General features: G+C 45.4%; 1 protein-coding gene across 4 annotated transcripts in view; it reads right to left on the reverse strand.

Moving 5' to 3' along the window:
• Positions 1-1103: 1103 nt before the first annotated feature.
• LOC106611001 (protein unc-79 homolog) overlaps positions 1104-25617 on the reverse strand; it is a 53707-nt gene continuing 29193 nt past the window's right edge. For 2 of the 4 annotated variants that reach the window (XM_045723496.1, XM_045723493.1), the window contains exons 22-51: positions 25402-25550; positions 25008-25165; positions 23792-23973; positions 23320-23521; positions 22918-23097; positions 22356-22424; positions 21483-21772; positions 21032-21214; positions 20664-20826; positions 15931-16080; positions 14350-15783; positions 13497-13598; positions 10590-10706; positions 10368-10470; positions 10110-10250; positions 9941-9979; positions 9639-9751; positions 9456-9541; positions 8498-8671; positions 8327-8395; positions 7250-7360; positions 4186-4290; positions 4001-4078; positions 3794-3883; positions 3377-3552; positions 2961-3144; positions 2601-2804; positions 2027-2104; positions 1873-1914; positions 1104-1766 (exon numbers count right to left, since the gene is read on the reverse strand). In XM_045723496.1, coding sequence (XP_045579452.1) covers positions 1578-1766; positions 1873-1914; positions 2027-2104; positions 2601-2804; positions 2961-3144; positions 3377-3552; positions 3794-3883; positions 4001-4078; positions 4186-4290; positions 7250-7360; positions 8327-8395; positions 8498-8671; positions 9456-9541; positions 9639-9751; positions 9941-9979; positions 10110-10250; positions 10368-10470; positions 10590-10706; positions 13497-13598; positions 14350-15783; positions 15931-16080; positions 20664-20826; positions 21032-21214; positions 21483-21772; positions 22356-22424; positions 22918-23097; positions 23320-23521; positions 23792-23973; positions 25008-25165; positions 25402-25550 — 5361 coding nt within the window. In that variant the 3' untranslated portion in view covers positions 1104-1577. The remainder of the gene's footprint in view (positions 1767-1872; positions 1915-2026; positions 2105-2600; positions 2805-2960; positions 3145-3376; positions 3553-3793; positions 3884-4000; positions 4079-4185; positions 4291-7249; positions 7361-8326; positions 8396-8497; positions 8672-9455; positions 9542-9638; positions 9752-9940; positions 9980-10109; positions 10251-10367; positions 10471-10589; positions 10707-13496; positions 13599-14349; positions 15784-15930; positions 16081-20663; positions 20827-21031; positions 21215-21482; positions 21773-22355; positions 22425-22917; positions 23098-23319; positions 23522-23791; positions 23974-25007; positions 25166-25401; positions 25551-25617) is intronic. The other 2 variants (XM_045723494.1, XM_045723495.1) reach the window with 2 other exon arrangements.

Raw genomic sequence — 25617 nt, forward strand, 5'->3', positions numbered from 1 at the left:
AGGGAGAGTGCTGGGTACCTGTGGGACGTTGATTAGATAAGCAGCTGCTAATAAGAGAGGTTCTTTAAAAAAGCTGCAGGTTCAAACGATCATGACGGTGGCGACGGCTGCCAGATGCAGTCCCGGTGTAAGGGGCTTTCACTTGATTAAACACACACACACACATAGGAACACTGTTGCAGAGAGGCTATTTGATGAGCCAAGCACAGAGATTGATGGAGTCACCAGTGTGTGTGTGTGTGTGTGTGTGTGTGTGCGTGCATGTGATATCATCAGACAGCACTGAGTCAGCTGGTGACTCATTTGACACACGCCTCTCATAGAGGATCCCTTTACAAAGTGCAGGCGTAGAGAAGTTATGAAATATAATACATTCTACAGGACTCATCTCATTCTACCCTGCTTGTTTTCCTTTTGTGTCCGACAACCATGGCATCAAATAGCTTTTTAATCCAACTTGAAAATAAAGGGGAAACAATGTAGAGAAAAAAAATGAGTGAGATCAAGTTTGGATATAAATATACGGTATAGTCCAGCTATCATGTGGCGTGGTATTCCCTGACAAGTGCCCTTTCCATAATGTGATTAGATTCCACAACAATGCTTTATCATGACAAACCACATTAGACCAGAGGTAACTGTATTTGGTCCATGTCTGTGGAAAATGATGGCTAGGCTCTACAGGGGGCGGTCAACACGGACTAGCTTGTCTTGTTTACCTCCGCTGTTTGGTTTCATCCTGATCGAGTTACAACGCTGCTGCTTCTGTTGCTACTGCAACCTACATTGTGGCTGATCGATCTGGGCTCTGATGGCGAGAGGCAACCTATTGGAACTGAGCAGTGGAAGAGGTGAGACAGGAGCCCTAAAGTCTAATTGGATTTACTGATAAGATATATAGTATGATTGCTATTGGTTTCTTCTGAGCTAGGATATGGGTGGTTCCTATACAGTCATTGGGTTTAACAGATCCTCTTTCCGTCATTTAGTTTTCCCATAAACCTTAGTGAAGATATACTGTAGTAGTTACTGTGCAGATGTGCAATCATATCACACTTTGTGCACTTTAACTGTCCTCTGTAGAAATGACAGCGACAACAAGATTTAGAAAATGTGTCTTGATTTTATTATTTTTATCAGGCTTGCAACCAAGCAACTGAGCATAACGATATAGACCATGAGCATCACCAAGTGAACAAGTCTGAGCTTCAGCATTCCTCATCCAGACTATCATCTGCTGCTATATATTCTCTCCATCTGTTCTGACCTCTGATGCAGCACACAGCATGTTGGACACCTAACCTGTTAACTACAGAACTGTGATCCCCCTACATCTGCACACCTGCCCACCCTGTACTCACCTGTCCTTTCATTGCACCAAAGAATAGTATAGATATACAAAGTTTAAAAGGTGCTGAAGATGATTACGTCAGAAGCAGTGTCTTAAGACGGCGAGAGTCAGTTTATGCAGGAGTCGACTTCCTGATGTTTATGGTCAGGCAGGCAGCAGACAGATGCATGCTGGTCCTGAGGAGGACTGGGACTTGGAGGATCTCCCATAGTGAGAGGTGGGCAGGTCACATGGGGTAGAACTGTGAGGCAGCCTCGGATGACTGGATTTCCACCTGGGCCATCTTGAACTGTGTGCACTGCAGCCACTTGCGCAGGGCGAAGGGCAGGGCCCCGGCCGCCTGGCCCTGCACACACTGGTGGTTCACTCTGTTCTGGATGGCCTGCAGCCGCAGCTGTAGCCCTGCAGACAGGTGCTGCATGGGACAGGGTGAGAGTTTTTTGTTCTGAAGAAAATTTGAGCATCTATATCCATATATAAACATAATACAAATCATATTTGAATTGCAATTTAACTCTTACCTTTAGGTTAGATTGAATCATGGGCAACCACATAGGTATTAACTGATGGAGAGAAGAGGGGAATTTTGAGTTGAAATAGAAAGCAACATGAAGAGGCAAAATAAAGTGTAAAATCAAATGTTTGGGGAAATTGTGGGTAAATGCCCTCTCTTACCTTCACAAAGATAGTTGAGTTGCATTCTTGTAGAGCCTCCATCAGGCTAATGACATGTAGACACACCATCTCCACCATCTTGGAAAGTTAGAAAGAACACATTCGTATTACTGCAAGGGATCAGAACATGATTTATGATCACCCCGCTTCCAAATATGAATCAAAATATATCATAGCAAAGCAGATTCTTAGGCCGGGATTCAATCTGACTGTGTATTTAGACAATGCTTTAAAGGTTATTTCTGATTGGGCCGACGTTTACCGTGAATGTGGTCTCCGCGAACGCAGGAACATTGCCTTTAAAACGTGCATGGTGGACAAAGCGCGATTGGATTGAATCCCGGCCTTACATAACAGCAATGTCCTGTCAGACACAACAAGGATCTGTTTGTGCTTTAGCCAACTCCTCTGCCACATTTACAACTACCAAAATCTGAGTAGTAGTTTTCCGAGGTGACAATAGCCTGGCTTTACGTTTCACACTCAACTGTTACACATATCTCCATGCACATCCTATTTCCAGCCCACCCCCTCTTGCAGCTGACGGAGAGATAAGCGTGTGGATCTTCCTCACCACTTTGTTGTGGGCCATGAGCTGCAAGATGCTGGGTGTGACGCGGCTCCAGAACTCCAGGCCGGTCAGGATGGCGTTGGAGGAGGACTCTGTCTGATTCTGGTTCTGCAGGGCCGGAGTGGCCGCGGACTGCTCACAGTAAATGGTCCACAGCTGGGCAAACATGAAGGCATGGAACAGGGAGCACATGTGCAGCACTGACGTCTGCAGACAGAGGATGGAAAGAAGAGATAGGACAGTGACACTTTGGTCTTTATCTCATCCTAGACTTCGGTTGAGGGAGGACAAATAAAATCTTCATACGTTTACGTAGCATTTACTTCAACATTTATGCATATAACATTTAGACATTGTCCAGACCTTGGATTGTTCAGGGAAGCCGATGAGGATGACGATGAGGTGGTCAGCGATGTGTGAGCCAGCGTCCAGGGGGATGGGCATACAGGAGGTGGAGCCCTGGTGCAGGGCATAGTGGGTCAGGGAGCCCAGGAGCAGCCAGGACAGCTGGCGGATGTGTGACACACACTCAATGAACTCCTTAGGTCTAGGGAGAGGACAGAGGTTAAACGCTTGTTGAGCAAACATTACAGTCTTATTAGACTCCCAATGTATTGTAATGTCATATAGAGGCACTTCTACTGATAGCATTCAACTACAGAAATCTCTAACTGGTTAGGTCTGCTATACCATTTATGACATATAGTTCTATCTTCATGGTTATAAATAGTGAGATCACTGAAAGTGACATCTGTGCTGTAACTGTCTGTGCCTCTCACCCCTGCTGCATGGCGGACGGGGGATGGTAGAGCCAGGGCAGATAACGGATCACTGCCTTGTTGTCACGGTGATTGCCTTTGCTGATCTCCATGGCAGCTACCTGTGCCAGGCCCACTTTCAGGTTCCCTCCGAACGTGTCCTCGTGCAGTGGCTGACAACACGCCTTCATATGGCTCTGGAGAGAGAGAGTGTCACATGATCACAGGATAGGTCACATGACTAGGGCCTGGCAGTGACACCACGCTCCGAGGGTGTCTCGGGGAGAGTTGGGATACGCAAACATTTTTCCAATTCACACCTGCGTATAATACACACTTGTACATGTGTGAAATATGACAAATATAAGCACCCACCCACATGACAAGATGGCTAGAGGTGAGACTTATGTAAGATAGGTGAAGGAGGAGGAAACTCACTTTTAGTTTGGTCAGTGTGTGCATATCTGCTATGAAGTCTAGAAGTTCACTGATGTATTGCCTCATGCATTCCATTGCTGCTGTCGTGCACTGAAAAAGACAGAGAGAATAGTGCAACAATCAAATGGCCAATATCTGTATCTCATTTGGTTTCATTAGGTTATCATAAAGGGACCCATAGAACCAATGTATGATGTACTGTCTTACCCCTGGAAGAGATGAGATCATGTGCTTTGAGAGAACAGTAGACTCTGCTAGCCTCGTACCAATATCTGAACAAACAAACTGAGAACATACACGGATGCAGTTAACATTAATAAATATGCAGTCATCTTAGGTACTTTGGAGTTGAAGTCCTTTCCACAAGTAGATTTGATTGTACTACTGTTTACCTGGACCAGCAGTAGCAGGTTAGTATCGGGTAGAGGAGACTTGAACTTCAGAGCCTGTAGAAGCTCCAGCACCACAATACGAGACATATAGAACTTATCTCGCTCCTGGGCAAACAAAACACACAAAATAGCTCTGGATAGAGGAAATAAGGATAGTGGTGAGAGAATATAGAAAACCACTGTGTACAAATGTTGTAATTAATTTTAGAGGGACCATGTGAGATAAACTCTTAGGCATACTGGGGGAAGAAGGTTTGCCAAATGGTTGTCTTATTAAATATTACAGGGCTGTGCACTATATCTCTCTGCCTCTCCAGTGCTCATACAGTGTTGCCTGTGTGTACTGGAGTATAAAGGCTGTGTTCTGTGTTCTGAATAAAGACAGAGAGACAGAGGAGCTGATTAGCATGGCACCCAGTCTAGATCTCCTCTTTCCCAGAGATCCAGTTCAGATGAGCCTGTCAGCCTGAGAAGCCACTGCTCTCTGTTAAATCATCCACTCAATACAAAGCTCTGCCTGCTGCCTGTTTACCGACTACACTGTCATCCCCTCTCTCTCTCTCTAGTATACTTATGGCATAGCATACAGTAGTTACCTTATTATCACCTTATTATACATGTTGGAAATTGTACATATTGGTTCATACACTGCATTACACTACACTACACTACACTACACTACACTACACTACAAAAGTATGTAGACACTTGCTTGTCGAACATCTCATTCCAAAATCATGGGCATTAATATGGAGTTGGTACTCCCTTTGCTGCTATAACAGCCTCCACTTTTCTGGGAAGGCTTTCCACTAGATGTTGGAACGTTGCTGCGGGGGCTTGCTTCCATTCAGCCACAAGAGCATTAGTGAGGTCAGGCACGGCAGGTAGCCTAGTGGTTAGAGCGATGGACTAGTAACCGGAAGGTTGCAAGATCGAATCCCCGAGCTGACAAGGTAAAAAATCTGTTGTTCTGCCCCTGAACAAGGCAGTAAAGCCACTGTTCCTAGACTGTCATTGAAAATAAGAATTTGTTCTTAACTGACTTGCCTAGTTAAATAAAGGTAAAATGTAAAAAAAAATTGGGTGATTAGATCTGGCTTGCAGTTGGCATTCCAATTAATCCCAAAAGTGTTAGATGGGGTTAAGGTCAGGGCTCTCTACAGGCCAGTAAAGTTATTCTACACTGATCTAGACAAACCATTTCTGTATGGACCTTGCTTTGTGCACAGGGGCATTGTCATGCTGAAACAGGAAACCCATTTCATGAAGCTCCCGATGAACAATTGTTGTGTTGACGTTGCTTCCAGAGACAGTTTGGAACTCGGTAGTGAGTGTTGCAACCTAGGACAGAAGATCTTTACACGGTATGCGCATCAGCAGTCGGCGGTCCCGTTCTGAGAGCTTGTGCTTGCTCCTAGACGTTTCCACTTCACAATAACAGCACTTACATTTGACCGGGGAAGCTCTAGCAGGGCAGAAATGTGATGAACTGACTTGCTGGAAAGGTGGCATCCTGTGATGGTGCCATTCTACTGCCATTGTTTGTCTATTGAGATTGCATGGCTTTGTGCTCGATTTTATACACCTGTCAGCAACGGGTGTGGCTGAAATAGCTGAATCCATTTGAAGGGGTGTCCACATACTTTTGTATATATAGTGTATATTACAAAATAAATCATTGCCTTCTCATTAGCATGAAACACCAGTGGTACAGCTGATTTGGTGTCACATTTGTTAAAATGTTCAATGTATAGTGCATTAGTGATAAACATAACTTCCCAAACATCCATACGTCTACAATAACCCAATGAAAAATCCTCCTTAAACTTGCATATGAGAAAGCTCACCTCATAAGACTAACTGCACAGGAAACAGTTAAATAGACATTATCAGTCATGTTGACTTCCATATTGAGAAACGGATGTTATATAGCAGGGATTTAAAAGGCTAGAGGAAATCAATAGAGCTGGAGACATAAAGCATGGCGCTGTGACAGCAGTAGCAGGGTGAGGATCCATCATTCCTGCAGCAGGAGACAGCCAATGCCCCAGCTCTAACAGAGGGAGGCTTGCCCTCAGATACACACCATACATCCTCAGCCCAGAGCCCCAATTAATCATGTAAATCAATACTGGCTGATTGCCTACTTAATCATCTGTGACACACAGCCACCTTGCTGTCTAGCGGGAGAGGCTGGGGATAAGTATTACAACCAAGAACTACTGTATACAAAGGTCTGCAGACATGGTTTTATATTTAACAATGTGGGAAAGTTATATTTCTGTATCGCTTTTCTAATTGGGCCTTTCACATGAGATCATTGCATTACTACCGATGTAGGATCCTAATTTAAGCCAGTTTGCTACAGCAGGAAAATAATCCTGCAGCCACAGGAAATGTGAATTATTATGTGGATTATAATGTACATTTTTTGTAAGGATTTATACATTTTTCATTAAGGTAAATCGTTGCGACAAATCATTTTACAGTTTTTCTCGATTGCTAAGACACTTTTAATGAAACTTGGGTCCACTTGCTTTCCATCATAACCTAATGAGCACAACAGTATAATTTTTTGCAAAACTGTCATTTCTCATTGCTTTCACACACAATACAAATGCTAAGCACATTTTTACAAAACAGTAAACACAACTTTCTACAAAATGCGCAAGTCAGTTGAGTAAATCATGTCAAACAAAATGTAAACATTTGGTCAGAGCTGATACAAATTACTCCCATGAATGTGAACCTCTTCTGCACGTGTGCAAAACGTCTTTGCACAATTGTTCAATCAGCAATCAGTCCTTATTCATGCATAAAAGATGTCACTTCTGAGTTGCTTATTGTAAAAATGGACCAAGTAAGAGGCTGAGAGCAAGGACAAAGGAGAGGTCGAGGGGCTCATAGAGGAAGATAGTGCAGCTCTCAGTTAAAATTAAAACATTTAAAATAAAGCAACAAATGTGATCAAATGAATCCTACATCTGTACCAATTTTTTTGTTTGTTTTACATAATAAACAAATATACTAATATCAAATGTAAGCTAACCTGTACATATCTTACCTTATTGAAGGCTTTGTAGCAGAGGCCACACAGCTCCACCAGGTAAGAGAGGCTGAACACTCCATACTGGATGACAAAGCTCAACAGTTTGGAGAAGGGCTCCAGTAAGCTCTGAGGAAGAAGAGGAAGAGATGGAGTTAAGGGTCAATGCCTGGAGGGTGGGTGAGGGGATCTTACCACACCAGTGGTTTTGTTATATTTTCTGCTCATTCCAAATGAGTAAGACTTCTGGGTTCAGTCAAGCAAATGACAGTCAATGTGAGTGAGCTGTTCACTGACCACTGAACAAGATCTCAAATCAAATCAAAAGGTTATTTGTTGTAGACTTAACCATGCAATTCTTGCTGACGAGCCCTTCCCAATGATGCAGAGTTAAAAAATGATCATAATAAAAAGAAAAATAGTAACACGAATAATAAAATGCTCAATGGAGCTATATACAGGCAGTACCAATACCAGATCAATGTGGAGGAACATGAGGTAGATACTATATGTACATGAATGCAGGGTAAAGTGACTAGGCATCAGGATAGATAATAATAATAATAAAATAAAGAACAGAGGTGTGTGTGTTGTGTCGGTATGCGCATGTGTGTTTGTTGTGTGTGTGTGTGTGTGTGCATAATGTTGTGAATGTGTGTGGGTTTAGTGTGTCGGTGTAGTGTGTGTATATATAGTGTGTATATATAGTCTTGTGAGTGTGCATTGAGTCAGTTCAAGATAGTCCGGATAGCCATCAGTTAACTATTTCGCACACTTATGGTTTGTAGAAGGTGTCTCGGAGACTGTTGGTCCGAGAGCCAATGCTCAGGTAACATTTGCCAGACGGTAGCAGAGTGAACAGTCAGTCTATGGCTTGGGCACCTGGAGTATTTTGGCAATTTTCCGGGCCTTCCTCTGATCTGACATAACTGAATGCTATCAGGTCTAAGTCATTTTATTTAAAGAGTCAGAATGTAACCAATCATAACCTGCTCAGGGCCTGGGATAGTGGTATTTATGACACTCAAATGAAGACTGACCTCACCATTTGGTTAGTAGTCCTAATGTATATCAAGCACACACAGACAGACTCACCCGGGTTGCACTTGTGGTGGGGATCTTCAACAGGCAAATGATGATCCTCAAACTGGAGTCCAGGGGACACTGAGAGAGACGTCATCAAATTCTTCATAAGGCTATAGCTCTATATTGATCACAGTCAAAAAAACAGTCAATGCAGCCTATATGCAGAGCGAGGTCCAGTACCTTCAGAGGCAGCACAGAGGGTAGTTTAGTGAGGAAGGTCTGGAACTGATTGCAGATGGTGGTCCACAAATTGCTGGGGGAGTCCATGGGCAGGGCCTCCATGAAGGTGGCAATGTTCTCCAGGCAGTGCAGCATGGTGCCCCCTGCTGGTAGACTCTTCTTGTTGTTCAGACCCTGAGGACAGTGGCATAAATGATAACAGGGTTACAATTTATTGCCATAGAGCCCTTACAAGCTGTTACATTATTGTTTAAAAATATATTCTAAAAGTGGTTTGGACTATTGATAGTTATGAGCGAAAGGAGTGAACTGAGATAGACTATCATAAATGCTATTGCTTTAACATTGTAACAGTGCAAGATTGCTAAATAAAACAAACCAAGTTAATAGTGCAGAGTAAACATTTTAATAACCATGCAGAGGCATGCTCTTCAGCAGTATTCATTATCTGCTTTAGTATCATGCTATCCAAACAGCAGTGTTAGTCTTGTCAACTTTTACAAGAGCTCCTCCTGCTGGATACATGATGAAAGTGAAGATTTTTCTTGAGATTCAAGACAGAGGGCTCGATTCAATTCAAGATCTGGAAGATGTGCGTTGTAGCGCGATTGAAATGTAAAGGTCATTTCCGATAGAGCCGACATACGCAGCATTTACTATGAATGCGGAAACATTGCTTTTAATGTCAACCGCGTTATAACGCTGATCTTCTGCATTACTGATTGAATCAAATAAAAATGTATTTGTCACATTCGCCGAATACAACAGGTGGAGACCTTGAAATGCTTACTTACAAGCCCGTAACCAACAATGCAGTTTTAAGAAAATAGAGTTAAGAAAATATTTACTAATTAAAGTAAAAAATAAAATAAAAAGCCCATACACAAACACACACCGCATAGTACCTTCAGCCAAGTGCTGAGCTTTAAGCATTACACTAAGCAGGAAAATGTCCCACCTCCAGCAGCTGATTCAGTGCAGCCACAGAACTCAGTTCATTAAAATCAATCAGGGACAAGGCCAACGTTCTCAGAAAACCTCCATCTGAAAATGCACAGAAAAGTATGATGGTAAAGATCCAACCATGTCCCTCAGAGAGCTGCTCCTAACAGGAGACATATTGTGGTGTGTATGAGTTGACCTTTGATGTTGCTCTGGAAGAGCTGGGGCAGGATGCCATTGGGGGCCAGCTGATGGAACACACAGCGGAGGAATTGCTTAGCCACACCTGCTGCGTTGCCAGGAATCAGCATGCTACACCAACAGAGACATCAACACACATAGAACGTCTGCACCTCATGTTGGCATATATTCTCATTTGAATACAGCCAGCGAACAAGAATACAGCCAGCGTGAACAAATCATCAGCATCCACCTTACACCTGAGTTTAGCACGCACAATATTATAATATACTTAGTATGTCTGGTTGTGATGTGTCATACCTCTCAGCTTGCCCAGAGAAATTAGCACTAGATGCCAGCCTGAAAGACACAAATCTGAATTTAACAATGGAGACATGACAGAGAGTGTGCAAAAATGTTACTGAACAATCAGGTTTGTGTATGGGGATGTATAATAGGGTTGGTGCAGGAGCTGCTGTAGTTGCCAGACCTGCCCACAGACTGCAGGATGTCCAGCAGCAGTGGAGCAGCTTGGTCAGGGCTGAGGTGGATGAACATGGAGAGCACCACCACTGCCAGGCCCAGGGTCTCCTCATCATACTCCTCTAGCACCGCACCACAGTCACGACACCTGTGTGACCACACAGTATTATCATTAATAACACTAAATAACCATTCATGTATACAGTGTCTGCGATCCTGAATGACACACCAGTCAGTGTTAGTGGTTGGCGGTAGGTTCCCTCACCTGTCAGTCATGGTGGTGGGCTGGTCATCAATGAACTCCTCAGGGGCAGGCACAAACATGCTGACTGTACTGGGGGCAGATAGGAGGCTGGTCTTGGTGGGGCCTGTAGAAAGAAACACTAAAATCAGCACAGCCAAACCCATTCAAGCACAGTCATTAAAAATCTGTTTTGATGTTTTTCCCTCTGGAGAGGTGGACCAGAGATAGTTAGCAGTGACTGACCTGTCTCCCAGGTGCTGATGTTGTGAGGGGCACTGGACTGGTGCTCCAGCTGTCTCTTCATCAGCTGGCTCATGGTTAGAGCTCCCAACGAGCCTCGCTTTGCCTGACGGTACTGAGCTAGGAGTGCGACAAACACACACCCAAAGGATTGAGCTGCCTGGTACTTTCCCTCTATCTCCACTATTTTAATTTCAATGTCTGGTTTAATTAAAGGGCAACTCCACCACTTTTCAACCTCATTTTCATTATCTCCAGCACAATGCCAGTGCCAACATATGTGACAATGGTGCATTTCTACCTTGGGCTAGAAACTCGTTGCAGGTTTTGAGAATCCCTGTTTTTTTACTTTTAATCCTACCCTGTGATGTCACAGAGAATAATTGTTTTAGGACCTTTCTTCTTATATTTTTAACCACTGATCATAGAAATATGCTGTTTTCACATGTGACCCTTTTCAGGAAACTAGGCGTGTGTCGCATGTCACTACTTCACTGGAGCACCATTTGAACATAAACTTTTTTGGGTCAGAAATGCCTTCTGGAACATGTGAACTTGTACGTGCCTTAATAACAAACTTGTATGCCATCTGTAAATACAAATAAAATTGTTAAATTACGAGACTGGTTGGTTTAGCCATGGAAAAAGTCAGCAGCCTCCCGAGTGGCGCAGTGGTCTAAGGCACTGCATAGCAGTGCTAGCTGTGCCACTAGAGATTCTGGGTTCGAGTCCAGGCTCTGTTGCAGCCGGCCGTGACCGGGAGGCCCATGGGGCGGTGCACAATTGGCCCAGTGTCGTCTGGGTTAGGGGAGGGTTTGGCCGGCAGGGATATCCTTGTCTCATTGCGCACTAGTGACTCCTGGGGCGGGCCGGGTGCAGTGCACGCTGACACGGTCGCCAGGTGTACGTGTGTGGCTGGCTTCTGAGTTGGATGGGCATTGTCTCAAGAAGCAGTGTGGCTTGGTTGGGTTGTGTTTCGGAGGATGCATGGCTCTTGACCTTTGCCTCTCCTGAGTCAGTATGGGAGTTGCAGTGATGAGACAAGACTGTAACTACTACCATTTGGATACCATGAAATTGGGGAGAAAAAAGGGGTGAAAATACAAATAAATAAGAAAAAGCCAGCAACCTTTCTGCTAGCCATGATTGGCTGAGATAATGAAGGGCTGGACATGCTGAGAGATGAGTTTGGATTGGTCTGCCATGTAGCACCTTTCTGTCTATAATAGGTAATCCTTTCTAACGCTGCAAAAGTGTTGCTCTCCAATTTCTGGAGGACCGAGTTTTGAAATCAGTGGAATTAGAGGGTTTGATTGTAAATATGCAGACGGAGTCGAAAAAAGAACACACAGAAGGCTGTTGTATAAAACACCTGTCTCTGGATTACATCTTCAAACTAAGGGCAACCATGGCATCCGTGACAGAGAGGGTGAAGCGTCCATCCATGTATACGGGTAAGAGAGTCTAGCTAGCTACATTTTCAGATATTACATGTTTCTAATTTTGTCAGAAAGTCATTTTCATTTCAAGTTAAAGTGTACTGTAGGGTAGTAACGTTATGAGTTGGGATTATGGTTCATTGTTTAGCTAGCTAGCTACATGTCTAAACAAAATACTCCACTATGCAAGTACCTATTTCAATAAAATGTTTATGATGTCACTGCGACAACTGTCACTGGCAGCTGATAAATTCGCTCTGGCAACCTATGCCAATTTCAGAGTACTTTCGTCAGAGTGTGCCAAAGTGCAAAATAACAAATTTATGAACGCTCAACACCTGTTGAATATGGCTGGTGTTAGTAAACGTTGGCAAAATGTTTTAATTAAATTGTAGCCAGCAGCACAGTTGCAGTCAGCAACGCTCTGGTTAACATGAAAACAGCCTAATCAGCTTTGCTAGGGCAAGTAAAATGGTCAGAGTGAGATGTTCTCTCATTGGTGTCTGGAAGTAGCTAGCCAAAGTTAGCCAGTTAGCTTGGGTGCTTGACTGCTGTTGTTAGGTCAGAACGCTCGGATCAACCCTACTTTTTGTCCAGAGCATCCTGTCTGAAATGTGAATGCTCCGAGAGCGAAACGCTCTGAATTTACTGACTGCCAATCTGATAATGCTCTGAGTTTACGAACACCCAGAGCACACTCTGGCACTCCAGATAAACATTTTTAACACACCCGTAGTATAAACCAGCCTTTAGTCTTGAAATCTATGGTTGTTTAATGCATGGCCTCACATGTGAATCATTAAAGAGATAGGTGGGGCTAAAGCTTAAAAGGGTGTGAACGATGCTGAATGGGTGTAGACAAAGAAGGTACCAAAACATTCAAGGGCCATTTTCTCAAAAGTGAGGTTACAAGTTTATCAACTTTCAAAGCAGAATTACTTTCCCATTGTTCCTCAACTGCAGTGTATGGTATACCATTTTCTAGCTCTGAGTCTCTACTTTTATCTAACGTAAAAAACACAATTTCAAATTTTGCAACATAAGACCAAATCGAACCGGTCGGTCACATAATGTAGACACTGGATTCGTGCTGGAGATGATGAATATGAAGTTGAAAAGTGGTGGAATTGCCCTTAAAGCAACCGTCAGGAAAATGGGGAGTAGAAGACACTCACAGAGGTAAATATAAAAATGAAATGATTTAATGGCTTAGTTGCGTATATTAATTAATCTATATATAGTTGGATAGGTAGAATCCTGATCTATTGATAAGAAAAAGAAAATAACCCTGAAAAAACTGCACTGGTGTCTTAAACAAAAGGCTGAGAAAAACACTACTAAAAAAAAGTATTTTACACCTTTAAAAGTCAAGGCCAAATGTCTGAACAGTGTAAAGTTCTTGGTGTAATGACCACATCCGTGTTTTGGGGTGATTTAAACACATGACAATGTGGAAGTATTTGGATCCTACTTGATACTGAAGAGCGGTTGCTTGTTTCTGGGATAGCAGCTTCAAGGGTGGGGGCTGAGGCGGATTCCCGTGGCTTTTCCAGGGTAGACAGAACTTTGTGATCTGCAAGGCAATGTGGGTGAGTGATGGGGCGGAATAGTGGCTGCTTCAGCATCTCAGCCTCCTTCTTACCTCACATGTAGACAACTGGTTAGCGCATGGGATGTTGCAGACACCCAACGCCAATACAAATGTAGTGTTGAGCTACAAGTAATTAACTGCAAGTATACGTTGAGTCCTAGTGCAAGAGCAATCTAAAATGAAGATGTGGTTTATTGATGTTCTATTTAGTAAAAAAAGAAATTGCCTTCTCATTTAGGCCATTACTAGTTCTTATATGGACAGCTATTTATGGAAAGTGTGTTGCAGTAATTTGAAGGCGCTGTACTGATATTTACTTATCGGTTTCTCAGACTTTCTTTTACAGTAGGCTTTTCAGAAGTTTACCATGGGTTGGAATGGGAAAAGGGAGAGACAAAGCCACACCACAGGACAGGAAACAGCAATGGTGACCAGTTGACTAAAGATTGGAGGTAGCATGGATATATGTGGTTCTGCACTTCTAAGCAGACACTTCAGTAGAAAACTTATTTTATCAATTATTTTATCAATCAATTTATCATATCCCATAAGCCCCCTCAAACCTTAGAGACGTCGTCACTGAAACACACATACGTCCAAAGGCACATTGTGCATGAAGTCAGCATACTTATCTCAGGGGCACAGAAAAGGATACAGCAGCTGTAAGTCCATACAGAGGGACCCCTCTCTCTGGACTTAGGCTCCTGTCTCCCCTGACCCTGATCTCTCTTACCTGTGTCAGTGGGCTGCTCACCCAGCTTGTCCAGGGTGTTGAAGGAGATGTCCAGGTACTCTCTCTGGATGGCGCTCACAGCTATCTTCCTCTGTTTGCGTTGCCGGGGAACTATCTGGATCTTAAACTCTGCCTCGTCATTCTCATCATCATCAGGTTTAAAGTCACTGTCATCAAGGTCCTCATCATCTTCTTCATAATATTCCTCTTCATCGTTGTTGTTCCCCTCCAGAGAGGTGAGGGGTTCAACTGTGTCCTCAGGGATGTCCAGGAAGATCATCCTGCCAGAGGGACTGGTCCCCAGACCCACCCCTGCCTTCAAGTCCTCAGGATGCACAAAGTCATCCAGGGAGGTGTCAGGGACAGCAGGGGTCTTCCTCAGCAGGTCCCTCTTCTGTTGTAAGCTGAGAGTCATGGGGCTCTCCAGGCCAGGGTGCTCCGACCGGTCAGGCAGCTCCAGGGATGTGGTGGGGGTTGCATAGCGTGGCCTCCTCTGTAGAGGCTGTTGGGGGCTTTCTTTTGATGGGGAGTCTGTGGTCCTCTTCTCCTTAGAACAGTCGTCCACGCTCACCTGCACCATGGGGGACAGGCACACGGTGCTGCTGCTGGCAGGGGAGGCAGTGGGCCTGGCAGGGGAGGCAGCAGACCTGGCAGGGGAGGCAGGGGGCCTGGCAGGGGAAGCAGGGGGCCTGGCAGGGGAGGCTGCAGGCCTGACAGGGCAGGCAGCAAACCTGGCAGGGGAGGCAGGGGGCCTGGCAGGGGAGGCAGCAGGCCTGGCAGGGGAAGCAGGGGGCCTGGCACTCCCATTCAACCTGGGGCCCATCACCATGTTCAGGTCAAACTCCTCGTCACTCTCCACGATCCTCAGTGGTGGTAGGGGCTCAAACACCAGGGAGTCGCTGTCAGACATGGAGAGGATGGAGTGCTTCTCTGGGATTGAAGTGCAGTCGGAGGAGAGGTCAATGAGGTCCTGGTCCTCCTTCTCTGCAGAAGAGCCGCCTGTAAGAGGGGAGTCCAAGTCAGCTTTGTCCTCAAACGTCTCCATGCAGCTGAGACGCACCTCTGGGATGACAGGCCTAGAGCAGTCTGAGTGGCCCCCCCGGGTTCCTGAATGGTCCTGGTGGTCACTGCCCTCCGCTCGGCCTGAGGAGCCGTCTGACGAGCCCTTCCCGTGGCCCCCTGTCCGCCTGGGGTGGGAGGTGGTGGAGGAGGGGGGCCCGGGGGTACCATGCTGCAGGTCACAGCGGTCTATGCAGGACTTGCGTCGGTGCTCGTCCAAGTTGTAGAGGATGGAGTCAGTGTTGGAAATGTCCAGGGACTTCTGCTTGTGCATGGCCTGCAGACGCTTCTTCCTGGTGCTCTCCTCCCTCACACAGTGCAAGATGTTGTCCTGCACTGCACTGGCCTCACGGTACTCAGACAGCTCAATTTCACCTGACGCAGACAGAGACAGGATCAAAAGATAGATCATATCTGATTGGGAAAATCTGTGAATGCTCAATTCATGTCAGCGAAAGCGTTTAAGTTCAATTAATTTAATTGCTGGATAAAATAGGTCATCCTTTGAGACTATTTTCATACTTTTTTGGGCATTCAGCTCTACCGGCTGGTACTTGACAGACTTGCTGCCACCGATCCTTTTCAGACGGGCGAAGAAGGTCTGAGACTCCTTGTTGCCTGCTACAGTTGGGGTGTCATGAACGTCAGACTCATCAAATACACTGTCCTCCTCTGAAAAAAACATCATACACATTACAGGTGTAGGATCTTAATTTGATCAGTCTTTTGTTGCTAACTATTTTCTTGCACTGCAGGAAATGCAGATAAGCTTTGTGATTTACATAAATTCACTGAAAACCCACATTAACACACAGTTATATTAACAGTATTGCCTTTTCATGCAGCCTAATTTTTGGCCAGCTAATAACCTAACCACCGATCAAGCAACATTATGGACTAAATTTTCAAATCCTGTTGCTGAAGGATTATTTTGCTGCAACAATATACACTGCTCAAAAAAATTAAGGGAACACTTAAACAACACAATGTAATTCCAAGTCAATCACACTTCTGTGAAATCAAACTATCCACTTAGGAAGCAACACTGATTGACAATAAATTTCACATGCTGTTGTGCAAATGGAATAGACAACAGGTGGAAATTATAGGTAATTAGCAAGACACCCCCAATAAAGGAGTGGTTCTGCAGGTGGGGACCACAGACCACTTCTCAGTTCCTATGCTTCCTGGCTGATGTTTTAGTCACTTTTGAATGCTGGCAGTGCTTTCACTCTAGTGGTAGCATTAGACGGAGTCTACAACCTACACAAGTGGCTCAGGTAGTGCAGCTCATCCAGGATGGCACATCAATGCGAGCTGTGGCAAGAAGGTTTGCTGTGTCTGTCAGCGTAGTGTCCAGAGCATGGAGGCGCTACCAGGAGACAGGCCAGTACATCAGGAGACGTGGAGGAGGCCGTAGGAGGGCAACAACCCAGCAGCAGGACCGCTACCTCCGCCTTTGTGCAAGGAGGAGCAGGAGGAGCACTGCCAGAGCCCTGCAAAATGACCTCCAGCAGGCCACAAATGTGCATGTGTCTGCTCAAACGGTCAGAAACAGACTCCATGAGGGTGGTATGAGGGCCCGACGTCCACAGGTGGGGGTTGTGCTTACAGCCCAACACCGTGCAGGACGTTTGGCATTTGCCAGAGAACACCAAGATTGGCAAATTTGCCACTGGCGCCCTGTGCTCTTCACAGATGAAAGCAGGTTCACACTGAGCACATGTGACAGACGTGACAGAGTCTGGAGACGCCGTGGAGAATGTTCTGCTGCCTGCAACATCCTCCAGCATGACCGGTTTGGCGGTGGGTCAGTCATGGTGTAGGGTGGCATTTCTTTGGGGGGCCGCACAGCCCTCCATGTGCTCGCCAGAGGTAGCCTGACTGCCATTAGGTACCGAGATGAGATCCTCAGACCCCTTGTGAGACCATATGCTGGTGCGGTTGGCCCTGGGTTCCTCCTAATGCAAGACAATGCTAGACCTCATGTGGCTGGAGTGTGTCAGCAGTTCCTGCAAGAGGAAGGCATTGATGCTATGGACTGGCCCGCCCGTTCCCCAGACCTGAATCCAATTGAGCACATCTGGGACATCATGTCTCGCTCCATCCACCAACGCCACGTTGCACCATAGACTGTCCAGGAGTTGGCGGATGCTTTAGTCCAAGTCTGGGAGGAGATCCCTCAGGAGACCATCCGCCACCTCATCAGGAGCATGCCCAGGCGTTGTAGGGAGGTCATACAGGCACGTGGAGGCCACACACACTACTGAGCCTCATTTTGACTTGTTTTAAGGACATTAAATCAAAGTTGGATCAGCCTGTAGTGTGGTTTTCCACTTTAATTTTGAGTGTGACTCCAAATCCAGACCTCCATGGGTTGATAAATTGGATTTCCATTGATTATTTTTGTGTGATTTTGTTGTCAGCACATTCAACTATGTAAAGAAAAAAGTATTTAATAAGATTATTTCATTCATTCATTCAGATCTAGGATGTGTTATTTTAGTGTTCCCTTTATTTTTTGAGCAGTGTAGGTTAAATTAAGATCCTACATCTGTATTTTTGAGACTTGGATCACCCAAGAGTACACTGCTACTCCAGCTGTTCTCTCTTAATTTCTCTCATAGTCCAAGAGCATCTGGTCATCGTGGTAGGAATCTCCTAAATGGAGATTTTCTCTTTTCTCCCTTTCTCACCTGTCCATCTCCTCATTTGAATTCCACTCAAGCTTAACATTGTTGTCATCTACCGCCTACCAGGTGTCCTTAGAGAGTTCCTCAATGAGCTTGAAACCTTGATAAGCTAATTTCCTGATGATGGCTCACTGCTCTTCGTACTTGATGACTTCAACCTCCTGACATCTGCCTTCGATTAATTTCTTTCCAACCCTCTTTCCCCTCCTTGCCTCTTTTGACCTCACCCTTTCCCAGTGCCCTCCCACTCACAAGACAGACAATATGCTTGACCTCATCTTTACTAGATGCTGTTCGCCTACTAATCTCACTGCAACCCTCCTCCAGGTCTCTGATCACTACTTTGTTTCCTTTTCTGTCTCCCTCTTCTCCAACCCTAACCACTCAGCCCCTACCCAGATGGTCATGCGCCGTCGCAATCTTCGCTCTCTCTCTCCCACTACTTTTTCCTCTTCTATTCTATCATCTCTCCCTTCTGCTAAATCCTTCTCAATCCTGTCTCCTGATTCTGCCTCTTGGACCCTACTCTGCATGCAGCTGAGCGAAAATTTGGGAAAACTAAACTTCCGGAGGATCTATCATCCTTTCACTCCTTCCTCTCTACCTTCTCTTCCTCTGTATCCGCTGCTAAAGCTACTTTCTATTACTCTCAATTTTGAGCTTCTGCTACTAACCTTGGAAACTCTTTTCCACCTTCTCCTCCCTCCTTAATCCTCCACCGCCTCCTCCTCCCTCCTCCCTCTCTGCAGACAACTTTGTCAACCACTTTGTCAACCACTCCTCATTCACTCAGCCAATTGAGTCCTCTGGTTCCACTCACACAGAAGTACCCTACGCCTGAATCTCTTTCTCCCATCTCTCTCCAGATGAAATCCTGCGACTAATGAAGTCCGGCTGCCCGACAACTTGCTCGCTCGACTCCATCCCCTCCTCCCTTCTCCAGACCATCTCTGGAGACCTTTTCCCATTCCTCACTTCCCTCATCAACTCATCCCTGACCACTGGCTGCGTCCCCTCTGACTTCAAAACGGCCCGAGTCCCTCCCCTCCTCAAGAAACCTACACTCGACTCCTCTGGCATCAAAATCTACAGACCGGTATCCCTTCTTTCTTTTCTTCCCAAAACACTTGAGCGTGCTGTCTCTGACCAACTCTCTCGCTATCTCTCTCAGAACAATCTTCTTGATCCTAACTAGTCAGGCTTCAAGACAGGTCATTCAACCGAAACTGCTTTTCTCTGTCACGGAGGCTCTCCGCACTGCCAAAGCTGACTCTTTCTCCTCTGTTCTCATCCTCCTAGATCTATCCGCTGCCTTTGATACCATGAACCATCAGATACTCCTCTCCACCCTCTCAGGGCTGGGCGTCTCAGGCTCTGCACACTCTTGGATTGTATCCTACCTGGCAGGCCGATCCTACAAGATGACGTGGAGAGGATCTGTGTCTGCACCACATACTCTCACTACTGATGCCCCGCAGGGCTCGGTTCTAGGTCATCTCCTCTTCTCTCTATACACCAAGTCATTCATAGCTGTCATATCCTCCTTCATGCTCTACAACGTCACAAGAATACGACCCTACCTCACACAGGAAGAGGCGCAGGTTCTAATCCAGGCACTTGTCATCTCCCGTCTGGACTACTGCAACTCGCTGTTGGCTGGGCTCCCCGTTTGTGCCATCAAACCCCTGCAACTTTTGCAGAACGCCGCAGCGGTTTTCAACCTTCCCAAGTTCTCGCATGTCATCCCGCTCCTCCGCACACTCCACTGGCTTCCAGTCAAAGCTTGCATCCACTACAAGACCATGGTATTGACTACGAAGCAGCAAGAGGAACTGCCCCTCACTACCTTCAGAGCTCCCGAGTGGACTGCATCTCAGGCACTGCATCTCAGAGGCGTCACTACAGACCCTGGTTTGATTCCAGGCTGTATCACAACCGGCCGTGATTGGGAGTCCCATAGGGCGGTGCACAATTGGCCCAGTGTCGTCCGGGTTAGGGTTTGGCTGGGGTAGGCCATCATTGTAAATAAGAATTTGTTCTTAACTGACTTGCCTAGTTAAATAAAGGTTAAATGCTGAAACCCTACACCCCAATCCGAGCACTCCGTTCTGCTAACTCTGGTCTCTTGGCCCTCCCACCCCTACAAGAGGGCAGCTTCCACTCAGCCCAGTCCAAGCTCTTTGTCGTGGCACTCCAATGGTGGTACCAGCTTTCCCCCTGAAGCTAGGATAGCAGAGTCCTTGCCCATATTTCCAAAAACATTTGTAACCCTACCTCTTCAAAGAGTATGTTAAATAATCCCACAGCACCACCCTCGCATCCCCTCCTCACTTTATTGAGGAAAATGTACTTACTATGACCGTGATATGTGGTTGTATCACCTAGCTATCTTAAGATAAATACACTAACTGTAAGTAGCTCTGGATAAGAGCGTCTGCTAAATGTCTAAAATGTAATGTAAATGTAATGTATGTCCAAAACTCTTAATTCTTATTACTGATTAATTTAAAATAAAAGCCTATATTTACAATCCAGGCATGTGATAATCTCTGTTGTCCGCACCTTTCTCTTTCTCGTTGTAGCGGCTGATGTTGGAGTTGTCACTATAGAGGGGTCCAGCAGTGGCATGGGGTCTACAGCTGTGGTACTGGGCATTCAGGGTGTTGATGGTGATGTGGATCAGGTGCAGAACCCCTTTACTCACATCCATGTCCCGGTAGGGGTACTGAGACCACACACAGGATCGATAGAAGTGAAGGGTAAGAGAGTACAAAGCAACTTAATATATATAAATTAGCTGTCCTCAATATTACATTTTCACAATTACAGGTAATCAATTATAGACACACTGCATCTATAAAGTTTACAATGTAAACACATTCACATAGTGAATAAGATTTCATTATATTCCAACTGTGGGTGGTGTGTACCTTGTAGAGGATGACCAGCAGGGCTTTGAGCCACATCTGTCTGATGTGTGGCTGCAGGGCCCAGAGAGAGCAACGCGGCGGCTGCTGGAAGTAGTGTCTGAGCTGGGGGCAGGTGCAGTACTTCAACACCTGGACCACCAGGGGGAGCAGCTGCTTCCCCAGCCCAATGTTGTAGTCCATCACCTGGAGGAGATATCACATCACACCTGGTTCTTCTTGATGCTTGACAGATTGGCATAATTCACATCATTCAGCAGCAGCAACACAATACTTAAAACTTTACAGTGGGAAACAAACTGAAAAACTCCCATCTTTCATTTACTCCCAACTGAAGCAGGATTTTTCTCGGGATTAAACTCCAGATTTACTCAAGGATTGTCTTTAAAACAAATGTTGGAACTAGTACAGCATTAACTCAGAGTCATTTATAGGGTTAATGATAACCTCTGACCTGTGCGATGCCAGCGATGAAAGCATTGAAGCAGGTGGAGGTCCTCATCTTTTGCGGTGCGATCATGAAGCAACCCTCCTGCTGGTCATAGCCCAGTAGCACATACAGGTGGCGCTTCACCGAGTTGAAGGCCTTGGCACTGCCGATGTCTGCCTCGGCACTGCTCTTGTCTTTGGCCATGAACTTCATGAGTACCATGATGAGCTGGTGCACCGTCTGGTGATCTATCCCAGCATCCTCTGGGAGCAGGTCCCTGATGACCGAGTCATCCTCCGGTGAGGGGCTGTGGCCTTGGAGAGGGGCCGAAGCATCAGGGTTAAAAGGCGGGAGGAAACGTGCTGCCAACAGGGGAGCGGATGGAGAGGAGAGGGGCGGTGAAGCAGGAGAACAAAGCTCGGGGAAGGGTACGACAGTCATCTAACTTGGTCTACATTTGGCAGGGTGATTACATATATGGACGTCACTTTAACATAGTCATGGAATATGTAAAATGCAAACAGAAAATGTGACAAGCTATCAAGATAGCAAGAGTAACAGTTTTCTCCAATTCCAACATTATTTGTTTTTAAGACTAAAAAAGAACGGACTACCCACTGGGCACAAATGTCAGTTCAACGTCTACTCCACATTGGTTCAACGTAATTTCATTGAAATGACGTGGGAACAACATTGATTCAACCAGTGTATGCCCAGTGGGTATCTATGAATTTTGGATGAAAAGCAATGAATGTCAGTGAAGAGCAAACATTGCTTTTTCATCAAGTTTCCTGATGCCCATCAACTTTATCAGTAGCCATAAGTTAGTCATATGATGCGATTATGCTGAAGGGAATGTTGATCTGTTTCTGTATTTAGATTTGGGTTGTTATTTACCTGGCAGGACTTTCTCTATCATATCTCCCAGAGTCGGGGCAGAGTGCTCTTGCCTCGTAAGCCTTAAAGCTAAAAACCACACATGAAGAATGCAATTTAGGAGAATGTTCTTGGGAGTTAGCACAGGACACAAGTCTGAGCTTCCAGATTACCCTATACATCCCAATGTCTCACATCATTCACATAAAGGGATCCTAATATGTATTTGGATGCTGAGACTTTTCTGAGTTATTCATTAATAATTTAACCTCCACTTGCTTACTCAAGCTCAACAACCACACACAGTCTAAAGCCAACAGTAGACCCCCTCTCCCAGAAACTCAGACCGCATCCTGTGCAGGGTCAATGAGGAAATCACAGAGAAGACAAACCTCTTACCTCCAGCAAGATAACAAATCACTGAGAAAATGTGCAATTGAGTGAAACAAACAGGAATAAAGATTTTGTAGGTATACTAACAGAACAGAGAGGTGAATTGATGAAGAGAGAAACAGTAGAAGCATGGGACAGACAAAAGCTGAGACCTACAGACTAGTAGCCTAACCAACCGATGGACACTCACGTAGTCGGTTACACAGAGTCTCTGGGAGGGAGAAGGCTCGCTTGGTTGTGGACGGGCCCTTGATGCTGTCACGGAGGGAACGCACACTCTTCTGGCGGTTCCTGGCAAAGCGCGCCCGTCTGATTTTCCACATCGCTGCATCACTAAGGTTGGCCACGTTGGTACGCACAGCTGTGATGGCTGACAAGGAGAGGCAAGGAAGGAAAGATAAATAACATACATCAATGTGCCTATGTCTCATAACACTTAACACACCTCCACCACACAAACATGAACTGTAATGTTCTGATTTCACAGCTTTATGTTTCCCTACATGGTTGGTTTGTTGTATTGAACATAAGTCATAGTGTAAATTCTATTCTGCAGACTATGTAACTGATAAAATCCCCCAGCTAGGCGTACTGGTGGGAAAAGGGAACTCCTTGTTGCAGTCCAGGTGGAGCTGGGCCTCCAGGGAGAGCGTCTCGAAGCGGTTGACAAAGAACTCCCAGCTGAGGGCAGGGACTTCCTGCTTCAGGTGGTGCAGCATCAGCAGCTTGCTGAGGATGATGGGCCGGTCCCTCACCACCGTGTCGAACTGGAAGTCCAGGCACAGACACAAACCCTGCAGACACACAAACACACAGACACAGACATACAAACACACAGACACAGACACACAAACACACAGACACAGACATAAACAAGTGTTAGCACTGCACTTACATGTTTTTGTGTTATTCATCAATAAAAACTTGTTTGCTGACTTGCTGAGAAGCAATTTGTCCTCCAGGACAAGAAAGACTTCATACACGTTATCAATTGTCACATGAAAAGTGGTTGTATGGCAGTTTAATAGTATTTATCTTGGCCTAGATAGAGCTCTGTTAGTCACCTGTAGTGCTGGGCTCTTGATGGTGTCCAGCAGCAGCCTAGCGCGTGTGGCAACAGCCGGGTTGACATCCTCCACAGAGGCCAGGAAGCTGCAGAAGGCGTGGGCCAGGGAGTACTTCAGCAGGTGGTTCTTCGTCAAAGAACCAATGTCTAGGAACCGACAGAGCACCGCCACCTTCTCCACTGGGAGTTACCATGACAACACAGACATGGCACAAGACAACATCTCAGCGCCATGTCACATTTAGTTTGATAGGACACTGCAAAGGATAATGTTAAAAGCAGCATCACTCTAACACTGATGGGTAATGTACAGTGTCACTAGATGGCAGTGTGGAGATAGTATTATTGTAGCCAGATTGCCTGTGGGCCATAGTGATGCTTTGGCACCCAACTGGTGTCTTTTTGGGTTGATTTACACAGACAAGTAAATTACCATCTGTTTCAGAATAGCTAATATGAGGCCATAATTAGATAATTAAAATTCATGATCATCATCCTACGGTTCACGTGTGTACACAACCTGTAGCCATGACACTTCATTTCCCTTAGCAATTGTTCATGTTATTTTGCAATGTTACTTTGCAAGCAATACGTAATAAACATCTACTTTCTATGCTGTTTAAAGTCAGAGTCTGTTAAATGATTTAATGTGAATGTAACAGACTGATATTATTATATTATATTCTAATCTGATTCAGAGGGGTTGGGTTAAATGCAGAAGACACATTTCAGTTGAATGCATTCAGTTGTACAACTGACTAGGTATCCCCCTTTCCCTTTCCCTTTATTGGTGCTCTGTGACAATGTCACAATAAAACAGCAAAAAATGAAATCAAAGATAGATATTTGTATCTAACCTAACTTATATTTAGTAATGATCTACCCTCAGTGTCTACAGTATATCCATGCTGCCAGAGACACTGTCCTCTGACTCTGTCTCAAGGTCACACATTGCTCCTCTCTGCCAATCACAGGGAGAGAAGGGTCTGATTAATAATCCCACAATTCCTCTGTGCTGCATGCTAGAGACGCATACTGTAGTAACCATGGTGATGCAGGGAGGAGATGTCTGCAGACAGGGGTTTGTTGGGGGGGATTATAGGACAGAGGTGGAGGTCCTCCCCTCATGATTCATTCATATCATCACATACAGTACCCCCTCCTCCCCCCCCCCACACACACACACGTGAGATGGAGGCTCATATATAATTCACCTGCTTCGAAGCGTATCTTCCAGTCCTTGCTGTTAAAGTTGCTGTCCACCAGGTTCCAAAAGATGTCTGCTCCGTGGGAGAGGGAGAGGGCATGCAGAAGCTGGGGCACGGCCAGGGAGGCCAGCTGGCAGAACTCGGACTTCAGCATGGTCCACAGGCTGGAACACACGTATCACATTAGACACACACACACACATACCTGGCTGCTCTTCACGTATATGATGATCAAGTACAACTGACATCAAGATCAACGATTTCAGTTTCTGCATGTAGCTACATCTCATGGCTCAAGGCATGTTTAAAGAAAGTACTAGTGGAGATTTCTGTAAAAAAACAACAAGCTACGTGTGAAACTGCAGGAGGGGCACCATGCGGTGATGGTGACTTTGCTGACCTGGGAATGAGCATCTTCTCCTGGATGTGGGCCAGGAAATGGGGGTGGTCCTTACGGGCCAGGTACAGACACTCTCCATGGAGACACAGGATCTTCAGACAGTTCAGCATGTTGAACAAGATATCAGGCTCCTCAAACTTAGACATTTCCTACAAAGGGAACAAAAGGTACATTTCCTTTGCTCACTCAGTCTTTTTTAATGAGGATACAGGATTA

The sequence above is a fragment of the Salmo salar genome, chromosome ssa09 (assembly GCF_905237065.1).
Source record: "Salmo salar chromosome ssa09, Ssal_v3.1, whole genome shotgun sequence".
In the NCBI taxonomy this organism is placed as follows: domain Eukaryota; kingdom Metazoa; phylum Chordata; class Actinopteri; order Salmoniformes; family Salmonidae; genus Salmo; species Salmo salar.